Source organism: Kazachstania africana, chromosome 4 (assembly GCF_000304475.1).
Source record: "Kazachstania africana CBS 2517 chromosome 4, complete genome".
Taxonomy (NCBI): Eukaryota; Fungi; Ascomycota; class Saccharomycetes; order Saccharomycetales; family Saccharomycetaceae; genus Kazachstania; species Kazachstania africana.
In genome coordinates, this window is record NC_018943.1 from 842,877 (window position 1) to 858,229 (window position 15,353).

Sequence of the window (15,353 nt, forward strand, 5' to 3'; positions counted from 1 at the left end):
CTTTAACCTTCCAGGACATTTCTATATTTTTAGTAAATTAGCAAGGCGCAATATCTCTCCGAGGGATCGCAGAAAGCTGACTTGTAAGGGGAAGAACAAGTCCTATGAAAAGTGGATTAGTAAATACATTTCATATATAATCCATAGTAAAGACTAAATCTCTATTAATCTATTTTATAATCCTTATTAGAAAGGTCCCAACAGTGTATGGCTGGAATTTTTTCAAAAACTTTATCTGATGTTCATCCAAGTCTGCGAACCTCTGGTATGGGTATTTCTAGTACCCACAGGAGAATATCGTTAGGTTTCTTCCCTCCTGATAAGAAAAATCCCTTAGTTCGCAAGTATAGAGCTAAGAGAACTAGAAGAAGGAATAGGTCCGAGGACCAACGAAGTTTTAGATCCCTGGCAGATGATTTCGGTAGTACCATTTATCAGCCAATAGATGAGATAACTGAAGAATTAATTAACGAACAAGAGCAGTTGCAAGAAACTGACGCATTAAGTCGTACGTTATCTCTGCCGTCTAGAGTCTCGAGCTCTCCAGAAGTCTCACCCTCTGATGTGGACTGGTTACTAGAAGAACATGAGCGTCGTTACTCTTCCGTTAATAATTCCGACACAGAAGACGAACATGAAGAAGATGAACAACCAAGGTCCTATCAAGGTAGAGAAGTTGGATATGGCGATTTTATTAATCGTATCCAGGCTCAAAAGAGAATTTACCGTGAATCTTTACGTGAAGGCTTACAACAGCCAAGAAGAAATTCTTTTATCTCAATTTCAAGTCGCGGATCAGTGCCGACTATCTTTCAACAGGGCCTAGATACTGAATCTTTACATGTATTAGCTCATGAAAAAGTTACCTACGAATCTGAAACAAAAGTTCTTGCCTCATATTCTCTGCCGTTGATGTTTACATTTTTATTAGAAGATATTTTCCCTCTGGTTTGTTCATTAACTGTGGGCCATCTCGGTAAAAATGAATTAGCCGCAGTGTCTTTAGCATCCATGACGTCTAATATTACACTAGGTTTCTTTGAAGGTATTGCAACAAGTTTGGATACTTTGTGTCCGCAAGCTTATGGTTCAGGTAGATACAAGAGTGTTGGTGTTCATTTACAGCGTTGTATCGCATTCTCTTTCGTAATATACATACCGTTTGCAATGTTTTGGTATTTCTCGGAGCCCGTTCTTTACGCCATTATTCCTGAGAAACAATTAGTACATTTGACGTCACAATTTTTAAAAGTTCTTATTTTTGGTGCTCCTGCCTATATTCTTTTCGAAAATTTGAAAAGATTCTTACAAGCTCAAGGTATTTTTGATGCCGGTATCTATGTCCTTCTTATATGTGCCCCATTAAACGTTTTAATGAGTTATACTCTGGTGTGGAATAAATATATCGGTATTGGGTTTATCGGTTCTGCAGTTGCAGTTGTCATAAATTTCTGGCTAATGTTTATCCTATTATTATCTTATACTATCTTCATAGAAGGTAGAAAATGTTGGGGTGGGTTCTCCAGAAAGGCTTTTACTCATTGGAAAGATTTGGCTCATTTGGCACTATCCGGTATAGTAATGTTGGAAGCTGAAGAATTGTCATACGAACTTTTAACCTTATTTAGTGCTTATTTTGGTACCGCATATCTAGCTGCTCAGTCTGCTGTGTCCTCCGTCGCCGCGTTAATCTATATGATTCCCTTTGCAATCGGTATTTCTACTTCAACAAGAATAGCAAACTTTATTGGTGCCGGAAGAATTGACTGTGCTCATATTTCATCAAAAGTTGGTTTATCATTTTCATTTATTGCAGGGTTCACAAACTGTTGTATTCTGATCTTATCACGTAATTTAATTGCAAATATTTTCTCAAAAGATCCAGAAGTAAGGCACTTAATTTCATCTATTTTACCTGTCGTGGGTCTTGTACAAAATTTTGACTCATTAAATGCAGTTGCTGGTTCTTGTCTGAGAGGTCAAGGTATGCAATCATTGGGTAGTATTGTCAATTTACTCGGTTATTATTTATTCGGTATACCTCTTGCCATGCTCTTAAGTTATGTCGTGGGTTGGAAGTTGTACGGGTTATGGATCGGTATTGGTTGTGCCATGTTAACTATCGGATCAATAGAAGCATACTTTGTCTTGTTTCCAAATTGGGATCGTATTCTAAATTTTGCTGAAATGCTGAAGGACCAAGATGCTGATGAATCAGAAGAAGAGGAGTTTTTTTCAGATTCAGATTCAGATTCAGATTCTGATGAACCTACTGAAAATACCGCACTTCTTTCTGTATAATGCTTGGATTTAGACGTTTTTTAGTATAATTTAATATTCGTAGTTAACACTTCAAATTCTCTTTAAATGCGCGTAAATTATACATTATTTACAAGTTTCTTCATTGTATACATACTTCCATACATACATATATATATATTAACACCTTCAACATGGTATACCTTATTTATTGTCAATTTTCTATTTTGTCATCAAGATCATTATTGGAACTTTGACTATCAAAGAAATTATAGTCTTCCATATACCGCCTATCAAGATTAAATTCATTAGTAATAGCATCATCGGTGAGTCCCAATTTCTCAATTGTCCAATAATATCTCTGTGGCATATCCCGCTTCAAATATCTCAATATACTTTGTCTCTGTTGTACTAATTGCCTTAATATTCTTGTATTGGCGTGATCTTTGCGATGATTCTGCACATGACTAGCTATATTCAGTATCTTTACAGTAATACATGCTGCCTGCACTTCACTTGATCCCGTGTCTCCTGGAAATCTCTGAAATTCTTCCCTTGCTAACCTGGTAAGTACTTTCATACTGTCTCTATTACTTGCATTTCTCATACTTAGGATTCTTAATAATGCTTCACGTCTGTTAGCTAAAGTGGCAGTATCAGCTGGTTCGAAATTCTCGGAATTTACATCACTTAATTCAGCTTGCTCATGTTGTGTAGATTCTAGCGCTACAAATAACTTGTTTACTTCATTAATATCATATCCTTTGGCAAGAACACTTGGCTCCTTTATTTCGGCCATAATACGTGCAATGAAAGGAGTATTCTTTCTACCAAAAACTGGATCAACAAAATCGGTAGAATTATTCAATTTAGCCTTCTTGGCCACGTTCTCCTGTCTCCTCTTCTGGGCTTTCAAGAACTTGATGGCCTTAAGGCTTTGTAAAGGTTGACCACTATTGAAACTTCTCCGAGCAATAAATGGGCCCACACATCGAGAAGTGCATTGAGTAAGTGTATTCATCATATTTGAGGTCAATGTGAAGCAGCCACCAGATCTTTAAACTTTTGAATAGCATATGACCAAATATAGACGTTTATGTATAATTTCGATTCGCTTTCTCGAATAAATCACAGTCTCACTCGAAGCCGAATATCTAGTAATGAATAGTCAATCGACTATAGCAAACACATCCCGTCTTCAACCTTGCTTTACAAGATATTGTACACCATGTGTTTCAATTGTATGTTATATAACTCCTAATTTGGGTAGTAAAGTCCTGAGTGGATCGAAATCTTCAACATAGAAATTAACATAGTTCATTGCTATTTACAGTTGTATAGAATATGAGTATATACGATATACTGACGTACCCCATCTTTTCATCACTATTTAGTCTAAAACTTCACTTATCTTAGAAACCCCATATGCTAAGTCAATTTGCAGCTTTCAAAGATAGAATATCTTAAGTGGTCAACACCCACCCTCTTCGGGCATCTTCTCGATAACAGAGAGTTTGTGAAGATTAATCTCGGAAGTGTGGCGAGTTCTTTTATTTTGCTTTCATCCAACACCTCTCTGAATTTGTTTAGATCTTTCACTTTATCAATTTTAGTGAAGACTATCTCAAACGGTCTACCAATGTCCATTAAGGAATTCATCACTAGCAAGTCTGACGGGAGAATTCCATGGTTAGCCGGTATCAAGAGATAGCATCTTACTAGTTCCTGCCTCCTAGTAAGATAATGCATGGTGAAATGCCCCTGATTATCGGTGCTCTTGTAACCGTACCCAGGCGTATCGACAAGGCGAAACTTATCTCCAATATTGTAGAAATTTAGCGCCTCAGTAAAACCTGGCTTATTCGACATTCTTGCTGCGACATTTAGATCATTTTTCTTGAAGCTGGTTATCAAACTATTCAATAAAGTTGATTTACCAGCATTTGATCGACCAAGGAAAGCTATTTCAGGCAGAACCTTACCTTTGGAAGAGGAAATTGCAGACGTCAAAAATGCCTCATCACTTAAATGACTTTCACTCCATTCATAAGTAACTGCAGCACTATTAAAAAAGTGATTGACATGATTAATTTTCTTTTTAGTGGGTTGTCCATACTCCAAGTTTGAGCTTACGTTAAGTGAGGACCAAAATTCGACACTGTCTAATCCTAGTGATCTAACATTTTCATTCTTACTCAATTTTTTGCTCCTTTTAACTGATGGTATGGCAGTTGGCTTAGCTATCTTTTCAGCACAATTCTCGATGATGTTCTTTACCTTCAGCGAACTAACTTTCACACTAACGAGTGAATGAATATGGTTGGAGGTACGATGGCGCATACTCACAATAGTCCCTGGTGAACTGAGCTAACATTCTAAGTTTTTGAACCCGTTAAGTATAATCATGATCTAATTTACTGGGGCCTCGCTTACATTTTATTTCGCAATATCATATCAGCTTCTTTAAACAAATAACAAACTTGTCCATAATATGTTATATAATGTTACAATTTATCAATAAACAGAATTATATAAATGCTGTTAATGTTGAGCACCAAAAGTACTCTGTGCAAATCTTTGTTTCTTTCTCTCCACTTGATGCAATATTTATTATCTACACGTTATGTGATCAGTAATAATAACCATTAGCAATGAATCTTATCATGTACTCTTCAACATGACCTGTTCCTTCATATTCATCATCTTCTTCTCCGTTGCCCTTACGGTCATTCGAGCCACCTACTTCTTCAAAATCTTCATTATCAAGGTCAACTTCCTTCAATGCTAGTTTCGCTGCCCTCACATCATCTTCGTCTTCTGCCTGTGCAAGCAAACTTTCAAGCTTTTTAGGATTCGTCGACACTTCTGAATTCTCCTGCAATAATGGAGCGTCACTAGTCTTAATACCAGCAGTTGTTTCTGCACCAAAAAGATCTGTAATTGACATTTTACTAAAGTAATCTGTCGTGAAATCACCTTTTTGAATAACAATATTATCTAGTTCCCGTTTTTGGTTTGCTTTTTTGAGGATGTTACTCTCAATGGTATGCTCACTCACAAATCTATAAATATGAACATCACGAGTCTGACCAATTCTATGACAACGATCTTGACATTGCTTGTCCATAGCTGGATTCCAATCAGAGTCATAAAAAATGACGGTATCTGCACCTGTCAAATTGATACCTAGACCACCAGATCTACTGGATAAAATAAAAACGGTAACTCTGGGGTCATTGTTGAATCTTTCTGTCAATATCTGACGATCTTCAATCCTCGTAGCACCGTCTAATCTCATATAAAGATAGCCGTGATAATTGAGAAATTGTTCAAGAATATCTAAAACTTTTGTCATTTGAGTGAAAATTAAGGCACGGTGTCCATTATCCTTCAAATTCTGTAATAGTGAGGCTAACTTTTGCAGCTTACCACAATCGTACTGAAGAAGGGATTTGTCGGGGAATCCTATTGTTAATTTTGTCTGTAGCTGATGGAATGGATTATTCATTGCAAAAAAATCCGACTGCAAGCATGCTTTTGTTGATTCCTGAATCAAACTTTCATTGTTCAACCCTAAAGACAGATTTCTTAAATCCAGAGCAACTGCTTTTGGTGTTATTACCGCAAATTTCTCTATAACTTTATTGCTGGAATAAATTCTTGTTTGTAAAGGAGTTATCAATTGCTCTGTCTGTTCATTATTTACAGAATCTGCTACAGTCAATAAATTGAGAAGATTAACGCCAAAAATTGGTTTTTTCTCAGACCGCAATATGTTAATATATTTTCGAAATTCAATCTTATCAATGACATCCTGTATCTTTCGTTCGTTCAGTTTTCTATGCACTTGGGTTATATTTTGAAAGGAAAATGCTAAATTCTCTGATTTGTTCCAGAGTTGCTTTTGAGACTCCTTTCTCAGACCATTCACTTGCTCAACAAATTCCTCTACACATTTTAACTTCGAAACACTTTCAGAAGTATATGTCGTTATCTTGGTTTCATTGTTTGTAAACATGAGATTCAAAGAGTTCAAGTTTATAGACTCCCTATTTTGCTCAAATAACTTTTTAATCCTATTGTTCATGTCAATATAACGATGGGGAACAGATAAACCAACATCCAGTGATGTCAGAATAGGTCTAACCTCAAATAAATCTGGATGATTACACACTTTTCTCAGTTGCATTAAACAGTTGACAATTGACATGAAGTTACCGCTTGCTAACGTTTCTTTTGTTTGAGCCCTCGCCATGAAATCATCGTACAAAAACCTCTGTCTCTTTGATAATCGACAATAAATAACATGTTCGTATTTGGCAGGCATCTGTTTCTCAACATCTGCCTTTAATCTTCTCAATAAATAGGGACGTAAAATTTGATGTAATTTTGTTACAGTTTGCTGCATTTCATCATCCTTACCAGGACCCGCTCCAGCCTCTACAATTTTATTAACTGAATGACCAAACCATCTCTGAAATGCATCTAGATCAGCAAAACCAGAAACCTTTTTACCATTTATCATTGTTTTAGGCATTAAGAAATAGAGCAAAGACCATAATTCTGCCAAGTTGTTTTGCAATGGAGTACCTGTAAGCAATAATCTTCTCTGGGTATTAAAGTTTAATAGTGCCTGCCACCTGGTTGAACGGAAATTTTTGATATTGTGCGCCTCATCTAGTACCATATACTGCCATTTCTTTCTTTTGAAAGAATGCTGATCTTGAACAACTAATTGATAGGAAACGATGCAGACATGAAAAGCATCTGGCTTATTCCACCCTTTCCTTTTCTCTTTCCGTTGTTGTGGAGACCCATAGTAAGTTAGAACTTTCAGTCCGGGTGCAAATCTTTTAAATTCCATCTCCCAGTTCAATAGAACAGACGTCGGAACAATGATCAAATGTGGACCCCATATTTGCTTTTCGCATGCTAAATATGCTAGAAGCGAAATAGTTTGAATAGTCTTTCCCAGACCCATTTCATCGGCCAAAATACCACTGGTATTATTGTTATATAATGAAGCCAACCAATTAAGACCTTGCTTTTGATATGTTCTCAATGTCCCCCGTAGCAAACTTGGGACAGGAACATCAACAATATTTAGATGTTGCTCATCCTTCATTAAGTCAAGTTTATTGGAATCACCAATAGCAGACGAATCTTCTTCGGCAGCCGTCACATTGGATTCATCTGCTACATCCTTCGAGGAAGCGTCTTCATCAGAAAGTTCTGAATCTGAGTCCTCTGTTAAGTTTTCGCTACTGTCACTGCCTTCAGAACTTGCCAATTCGAAATCTTCGCTATCACTGAGTTCTGCATCCTTTTCACCGGAAGTAATCAGGGCACTCAGTCCAACGGAAGTCTCTTTTAGGTCTTCTATTTTTTCAATGTTAGTTTCATCACTTACTTGCGACAAGTTTTGGCCATCTTCAACAGTAGAATTAGGAAGTAGTATAGCCGACTCTGGTTCCAAGTACTTTTCTTTCAATTCGTTCACCGTCAAGGATTCGTCAGCTGTTGTTGACCTTTCCGAAGCAGAAATAATTACATCCCCCTCTTCACTTGATGACGTTAGAATATCGTCCTCTTCATCATCTGATGTGCCGGTAAGCTCAGCAACATCAGACTTATTTTGTCTATCTTCAGATATTTCATTCTCTGAAGTGTCATTGACATTCTGGTTCAATTGAGCACCCAATAGTTGACTACTCTGCTCTAAAATCTTCGATAGATGCTTTTTACCTTGAATTCTTTGTAACTGTTCTTCTTCGTCTTTCTTCAGTACTCTAAATGCCTTTTCGGCGATAGTCCACCTTTTCTTAACGGCCTGCATAGTAGCTCTGGCAAGCGCCTTCTTATGACGTTCCTCATCCTTTTCCTTTCTCTCTTCAGCACCTGCGATATGCCTAAAATGTTGTTCAATCATTTGCGACACCTTCTTTGCTCTTGCAATTCTAGCTCTTCTTGAATTCTGAAACATTTTACTCATATGAATACCTTGATTCAGCAAATAGTCTCTATGCGTGTGTATATGTTGCTCCTTGAGAATGCATAAAACTGGATCAGGTTTAATTGACTGACCTAAACTTGCATCCTTTATGGTGACGGGTTGCAAAGAATCTGTTGAAGGATCATACTTTAAGGCACCACTTTCTAATCCTTTTTTAATGTTTAAAAAAGTCATTTTCTGTTCGTGAATAAACTTTCTGTAATCTTCAATGGACATATCTTCATCCATTGACCTGAAAGAGTTTAAATACTCCTTAAATGAGATGAATTTAGGTGCTAATACATGCAATGGGTTGGTTATTGTCTGTTTTGGAGGATGCACAGTAAGACGGACACGAGGTCGTTTCCTTCTTCTATTAGTTTTTGGTCTGATTTCTTCTTCTGAAGAGGTAGTAAAATAATACTCATCACCAGCATTATTATCTGGGATCTGTTCCTTTTCGTATTCCACTTTTTCTTTTATACGATGATTATATTTCCTTTTCACTGGCGAAGCTTTTGGAGACATCAATTGCTTATTGTTTTTAGTCGTAGACTTCTTCACTAATTTTGGTACAGCAGAAGTAGAGCTTTCAGTTTTTATCATGTTATTTTGCTCTAATTTGAGATCATTTTTTAATTCCTCATATTTGTCCTGTACCATCTTCGAAATTTCATCAAGTTTTGAACTTATTTTATCTTCTTCTTCATTTGCAGTCGAAACAGTACTAGCACGTAATTGACGCCTTCGTACTCTGTTATTCTCATCGGGTTGTTGTTTATCGTCATTATTTAACAATAAGCTTTCTTTAATTAGAAATCTGTTGAAACTTTCTGTCTCATTATTGTACGTAGGATCAAAATCTTCTAAACTTACAAATTCTTTCAAATGAAACAACTCATTAGTCAACAGGTCATATTTGAACTTTAGATCGGCTACTTTGGATTCTCGACCCTTTGAAGTACTTTTATTCTTTCTTGGTCTTGCCATTTTTAATCAAATCGATATGAACAGGCTCTCAATACACGTAAAAAAATAGCATAAAATGGGACCTTATTATACCTCTCGTAGTATGATTATATAGCTTCAATCCCACAGATTGCAATGCCGTTATTGGTAGATTCCAAAACGTCCAAATAAGTATGTTTTTGAATGCAATTAGTACCTGCGTATCGTTTTAGAGGGAGCCGTTCCACGAAGCAATGAATTCGCGATTTATTTTGCCACCAACCGGAAAAATTTTAATACTGTAAAAAATAAACATACCCGGCCGATGATTCAATAATTACGATATAAAGCCAGTTGGAACGGTCCACAGCTGGCCTGCATCTCAAGAATTTGCTGCTGCTGCTGCTGTTGATGCCTTGTTGGCATCTTTCTCGAGTAGGTCTTATTTATGTTACAGTTTGAGCGAATTTCTATATAAAAATGTTGACTAGTTTATCTTGTGGCAGGAAAAAGACGAGAAGGGAATGCTAATCGGCAAATAGTTCTTCTAATAGTTTGTTAATGCTGTTGGCACTTTTACCACACTCTCCACCTTCTTTAATCAACTGGGCCAGCTGTTTTTGTATCTTGTCCAGATATTCTGTTTTGAAGACGTGTTGACGAGTGTCCAGGTCCTGGTTTGCGAGTGATGTCTGAGAAGACACTCCATTTGCTGACGAAGAGTTATCTGCCGTTTTCAACTGTCTTGTGAATAGTTTCAAGTAACCGTAAGGTTGTGGCATATCCGGGATAAGGTGAGGATTCGTGGTTCTGTCTTCTTTTTTGTTTGCGTCGTCTTCGTCTATTATTTCGTGAGGATCTTTACATCCCTTCTCTATAAGTTGGAATAAAGCATCTAGATGGACTTTCGTGTTCTTAGAGTCTCGTTTCTTCCTTTGAACTGCACCTGCACTTTGATTACTACCCATTGTTCCCCATCCCAAAACTGACAACACGCTGCCAAGTAATTTCAACCACGCTTGCCTCACAATCTCATCAGAACAATATTTCATTAAACATATTAAGAACCTGGTGGAAGCTGCTTGTATTCTAGGAACAATATGTGTCATGGCCATATTGAAATATAGTATGAAAACGTTACATTGTAAAACTAGAATCTTTGGGTCAATATTACCTATTTCCTCTATAAGTAAAAGTAAACCATCGCGAACATCTTTGTCTTGATCCACAATTAACGGAATGGCATGGTATAATAATGGGGCCATTATTCTAGTATTGATTATCCTCGGAATAGCTTTCTGATATATCTGCAATGTTTCTCTTCTTACTGTAGCGTTATGATGCTTTAACAGAGATAGCCTCTTCATCAAATCATTGTCATGCTCCAAATGCTGGTTCCTAATAGAGATGGTCCGTGCAACGAAAGATGTATCCGTTATATTACTTGCTTTCGGAGCAGTCTTACCAACCTTCAGTTTTTTCTTCAGGAAGTCCTGCTTCTTTTGCTTCTGTTTTCTTGATTTAGTCATCGTTGAACCTATTCCGGCAAGTAAACTGAACTGAGATGCCTTTATATCAACACCTTTGTTTATTGAATGTGTCTCTTGAGATGAGATGAGCTTTGAAAAAATTTCATGCTCCGACTATGCCTATAAAAAAAATGATATAAGCAGTCTTCGAAGCACAGTAACAGTGCAAAAGATAAGGCAGAAATCCTACAATGAGTTCTAGAGCAATCAGGAAGTTGCAAAATGATGAGGAATTATTAGCATCTCTTCTAGCGTCCAATAAGGCGCCTTCTAGAAACGAAAAGACACAACAACAGTCGAAGCAAGTCAATTTATTTGCTTTAATGGATGATGACGAAAGCTCTTATGAAAGCGAAGATGCAGTTGAAGTACCAGCATCAGAAGGAATGAAATCTCATGAGAAAGTTGTTGCTTCAAGTGCTAACGACGAAGGGGAAGTTAGAAAGGTAGTTTTGCAAACCAAATCTCAAAAGAGGAGGAACAAAAAGAACAAGAAGAAAAAGGGAAAAAACTCATGCGTCCCAAAAAATAACGACGAAGATACTTTTAATGATGATGATCTAGATAAACTGTTACAGCACTTTCAAAAACGAGATATTAAGGATTTTGGTCTAAATGTGACAAATGTTAACCACAGTGATGAGTTCTTCACGGCTTCCGAATCCGACAATGGCTCAGATGATGAAATCTCAAGTACTGATATCATCGAAAATGACTTACTTGACGATACATATTTCTCTAAATTCCCTATTCATACTATCAAATATGCCAAAAGATTTTTCAACACGGATTTCAAAAAATTAGACCCTCATCAGGAATTCAAACTATTATTTGATGATATTTCTGCAGAATCTCTGGAAGACATCGACTCAATGTCATCTACTTCTATTTCGCCTCAGCAGTTGAAGCAAATTCAAAAAATGAAAAGATTAGTAAGGAATTGGGGCGGTAAGGACCACAGAAATGTACCTAACGGCCCTGGTGGTAGTGTCCATCGTCTTCAATTCACTAAGGTAAGGGACGATTGGCTTCCAACACCAAGAGGCGAATTAAATATGAGACTTTTGACAAGTGACGAGTTAATGGATTGGCAGCTATGGCAGCGTCCACTTGATTGGAAAGATGTCATTGAACAAGACTTGAAAAGCTGGCAGAAGTATGTCACCTTCTATAAATTTGAGCCACTAAATCCAGATTCAAATAAAGCAGCAATGACAGAATTCTATATGAGCGTCATATTACATCCAGATCATGAAGCATTGATTAGTTTGATTGCCTCTAAATTCCCATACCATGTACCAGGTCTTCTTCAGGTTGCACTCATAACAATAAGACAAGGAGATAAATCAAATACTAACGGATTATTACAAAGAGCCCTTTTTGTTTTTGATCGTGCCTTGAAATCAAACGTGAAATTTGATGGGACTTCGTTTCAATTACCATATATCTACTTCTTTAACAGACAGTTTTACTTAACAATTTTCAGATATATCCTTTCATTAGCTCAAAGAGGTGCCTTTGCTACTGCAGGTGAGTGGTGCAAGGTATTATGGTCATTAAGTCCCTTGGAAGATCCATTAGGATGTAGGTATTTCTTAGATCATTATTTGTTATTAAACTCTGAATACCGATACATTATAGATCTGTCAAAATCTTCCCTAGCTAACACTTATAGACAATGGTACACACTGGGATTAGCGCTGGGTACTGTATTAAGTTACTTAAAGATTGAGGAGACTGAATTAGCCAAATTAGAATTAATGAAATGTTTTAAGCACCACCCGTTAGCCATAGCTATGCTATTTATCGACAAATTAGCAGGAGACAGATGTCTTGTGGGAGGTTTGGATATTTCTGCTAGTCCCGCAGAACAAATCGAATGTAAAGCATACCTTGCAAGATTTTCTTTATTATGGAAGGGCCACGAAGAGATCAAGTTCTTATATGACGAGATAAGTAAAATCTTGAGTGATTACCAAAATAACAAAATTGAACTATCGTTCTTAATGGGTTCTGTAGATGAGGAATCTGAACACCCATTTTTTATTAAAGGTATTCCTGTGAATTTACTAAGATTTGTTGTCCTTTCAGAGGAATCATCAGTAATGGCAAGTATTCCCTCATATGTTTGGTCGGATTACGAAGTATTTGAGTTTGATGTACTCCCACCACTTGCAAGAGATAGAGAATCATTGGAAGTTATAGAGACCGTTAAGAGCTTCGTGAATGACAGGGATCTTGCTACTAATCAAGCAGTGAGGATGCAAGATGACCAGCTTTTAGCACAAATAAGGCAGCTATCATTGGACCAATATCTACAAGAAAACCCAAATGCCGCTCCTGAAATTTGAATTTTACCATATATTATATATATTATTAAGAGACTTCATAAAAAATCATTACTTGTAGTTACAACTTTATCAATATTATAGAATAAGAGATATTTACATGCCAAGATTCGTACAACAAAAACTTTTGTTATTTTTGCCACGACTTTTCTAATGTCTTATTTTGTATATTAGCCTGTAATTGCTTGGCACTTTCCTTAATCTTATCTTGAATGCTTGACTTACTTTCCCTAGTATATGATTCTGAGGAGCGATGTGCCGGTTTTGTGACTTTCCGCTGTCTTGAAAATTGGTTACCTGTTGATGAGTTTGGTTGATTTATCATAAAGGGTCTTCTTACGAATTTTGGTGTCTTCTGGGGATAATACATTGGATAATTTGCTGGTGTTCCCACAGAGACAAAAGGACCCTGAGCCCATGGGTACGCATTTGCGGGCCTGAAACCAGGTGTATAAGAATTAATGGCGTGGGCTGGCGATGGCTGTAATAAATTCCAATCAAATGGTTCGGCCTGAAACTCTTTATTATATACGTTCTGTGGAGTAAAAATGCCTTCGAAACCGATCATGGGTTGCTCTATCGTTTGAGCTAGAATCTCCGTAGGGTATTGGTTATAGCCGGGAGACTGATATAAATTTGCAGTGCGCATAGCCTCATAACTTCCGTAGCGTTGATTGGGATTGAACATATTTTCATAGCCTTTAGTAGATTTTCTTCTATCATTCATTTTAAGTGGTTCGTTCTCCTCCAACCCGTCAAGTTGTAAAAGTTCCTGGGTATAATCTCTTGATTTTCTACTGCTCTTCGGCGTTTTACCAGTGGTGGAATTTGGGTTCTTCTTGCCATATTGAAAATTCGAGAATATATGTTCTTCAAAAGGATTAACATTCGATCCATACATATTTGTCGAAGAAACCGTTTCTAGTATATCCGAGTTTAGAGGGCCTAGTTTATCCTCTTCGTTAGAGTAGTCAATATCAACGGGGAAATAATCTAGAGAAAAATCGTTCATTTCGTTGTTTATGCTTTCTTTGTGCTTAAGAATACTAGAAGGTCGAGTCTCAGCTTGAACTGGGTCAGAAGTATCAAATAGCGTTGGAGAAGAATCTCTGGATGATTGCAAAGTCCTAATCATAGGGTCCAACCCCCGCGAATCCGTAGATCGCGATTCTCTCTTTTCTTCGTCTGATAGTGACGCCAAGGTATCGTCTTCAGTTTTCAAAAAACCCGAATACATTCTATTATTTTCTTTAGCATCTTCTAACTTCACATTCGTACTTTCCAAAGTATTCTTCTTTATCGTAACATGCTTGACTAATTGATCATATAAAGATTGTCCCATATAAGAGTCATATTGGAATGAGTATGCTGGCTCGTTAGTGGCCTTAGTAGTCGATGCGTGGCCGGATGCTTCTCTTTTCAAATCTCTTTCCAAGGCGTCAGCAAATAACTTATCGTGCGGGACACTAAACCAAAAGAAGACCTTCTGTTTCTTCTGAGTCTTTAAACATGAATTTCTAAATAAAAATGCAAGAAATTCTGATTTAGGCAGTTCCAACGTTGCATCAATTCCACATTTCAAATTTCTTAAGTCTGAAAATATACCTTCTTCAAATTTCTTCTTTTGCACAATTTTCCTTCCAAACTTTTGCATTCTATACATGCAACATTTTACAATATCAGTACCGGTAATGTAATATAAATTATTCCAAAAGACACATGATACAAATCCCATTTCATTATTGAGATAATATCTTCTGATAACCTGGTTTTCTTGCCAATTGACAGGCGCTGTCGTCAAAAAGTATTTTAGCTCATCTATCAGAACTAGCGCTTCTTCTACCTCCTCAGGAGTTGATTGAATGACCTCAGTACTTCCTTCCACTTCGTTCTTCAATATGGATTCAGTTCTTTCCTTTGATAGTTGTATCTTCATCATAATACCTATCTCTGTTTTGAAATTGTATCTTCCAATTGTGAAATGGTATTTTGCGGGTAAAATGAACTTGACTTGAAATTAGAGAGTGTTAAGGACAGGTTTTAGAAACAAAACATTTATGATGAGAATTGAAACCTTTTTAAGTGTCTCAGATAAATATAAAACACGATTACTCAGATTTCGGATTGTGCAGCAAGCACAATGGCCTTGCGTCAGCTTGAAACATTTTGAGGTTCTTTTTTTTTTTTTTTTTTTTCGTCTCGAACCTCATCATGCAGTATCTCGCAAAATAACGTTATTTTGGCGGAACTTTAAAAATGGGAAGAATGATCTTCTCT

General features: G+C 36.8%; 7 protein-coding genes across 7 annotated transcripts; 2 read left to right on the forward strand and 5 right to left on the reverse strand.

Moving 5' to 3' along the window:
• Positions 1-207: 207 nt before the first annotated feature.
• KAFR0D04290 (uncharacterized protein) lies at positions 208-2,301 on the forward strand (the record flags this gene model as incomplete). Its single annotated transcript, XM_003957163.1, has 1 exon — positions 208-2,301. One exon carries the CDS (start codon positions 208-210, stop codon positions 2,299-2,301), a length of 2,094 nt encoding a protein of 697 aa, XP_003957212.1.
• Positions 2,302-2,473: 172 nt separating this feature from the next.
• On the reverse strand, positions 2,474-3,283 carry MRPS28 (mitochondrial 37S ribosomal protein uS15m; the record flags this gene model as incomplete). The annotated part of the gene is made up of 1 exon (XM_003957164.1): positions 2,474-3,283. The coding sequence occupies one exon, from the start codon at positions 3,281-3,283 to the stop codon at positions 2,474-2,476; it is 810 nt and encodes a 269-aa protein (XP_003957213.1).
• Positions 3,284-3,687: 404 nt separating this feature from the next.
• On the reverse strand, positions 3,688-4,599 carry MRX8 (translation initiation/elongation factor MRX8; the record flags this gene model as incomplete). The annotated part of the gene is made up of 1 exon (XM_003957165.1): positions 3,688-4,599. One exon carries the CDS (start codon positions 4,597-4,599, stop codon positions 3,688-3,690), a length of 912 nt encoding a protein of 303 aa, XP_003957214.1.
• Positions 4,600-4,888: 289 nt separating this feature from the next.
• SWR1 (chromatin-remodeling protein SWR1) lies at positions 4,889-9,241 on the reverse strand (the record flags this gene model as incomplete). Its single annotated transcript, XM_003957166.1, has 1 exon — positions 4,889-9,241. The coding sequence occupies one exon, from the start codon at positions 9,239-9,241 to the stop codon at positions 4,889-4,891; it is 4,353 nt and encodes a 1,450-aa protein (XP_003957215.1).
• Positions 9,242-9,726: 485 nt separating this feature from the next.
• Positions 9,727-10,728, reverse strand: IPI1 (Ipi1p; the record flags this gene model as incomplete). Its single annotated transcript, XM_003957167.1, has 1 exon — positions 9,727-10,728. One exon carries the CDS (start codon positions 10,726-10,728, stop codon positions 9,727-9,729), a length of 1,002 nt encoding a protein of 333 aa, XP_003957216.1.
• A 191-nt stretch (positions 10,729-10,919) lies between these two features.
• RQC1 (Rqc1p) lies at positions 10,920-13,079 on the forward strand (the record flags this gene model as incomplete). Its single annotated transcript, XM_003957168.1, has 1 exon — positions 10,920-13,079. The coding sequence occupies one exon, from the start codon at positions 10,920-10,922 to the stop codon at positions 13,077-13,079; it is 2,160 nt and encodes a 719-aa protein (XP_003957217.1).
• Positions 13,080-13,206: 127 nt separating this feature from the next.
• KAFR0D04350 (STE domain-containing protein) lies at positions 13,207-15,015 on the reverse strand (the record flags this gene model as incomplete). Its single annotated transcript, XM_003957169.1, has 1 exon — positions 13,207-15,015. One exon carries the CDS (start codon positions 15,013-15,015, stop codon positions 13,207-13,209), a length of 1,809 nt encoding a protein of 602 aa, XP_003957218.1.
• Positions 15,016-15,353: the final 338 nt, after the last annotated feature.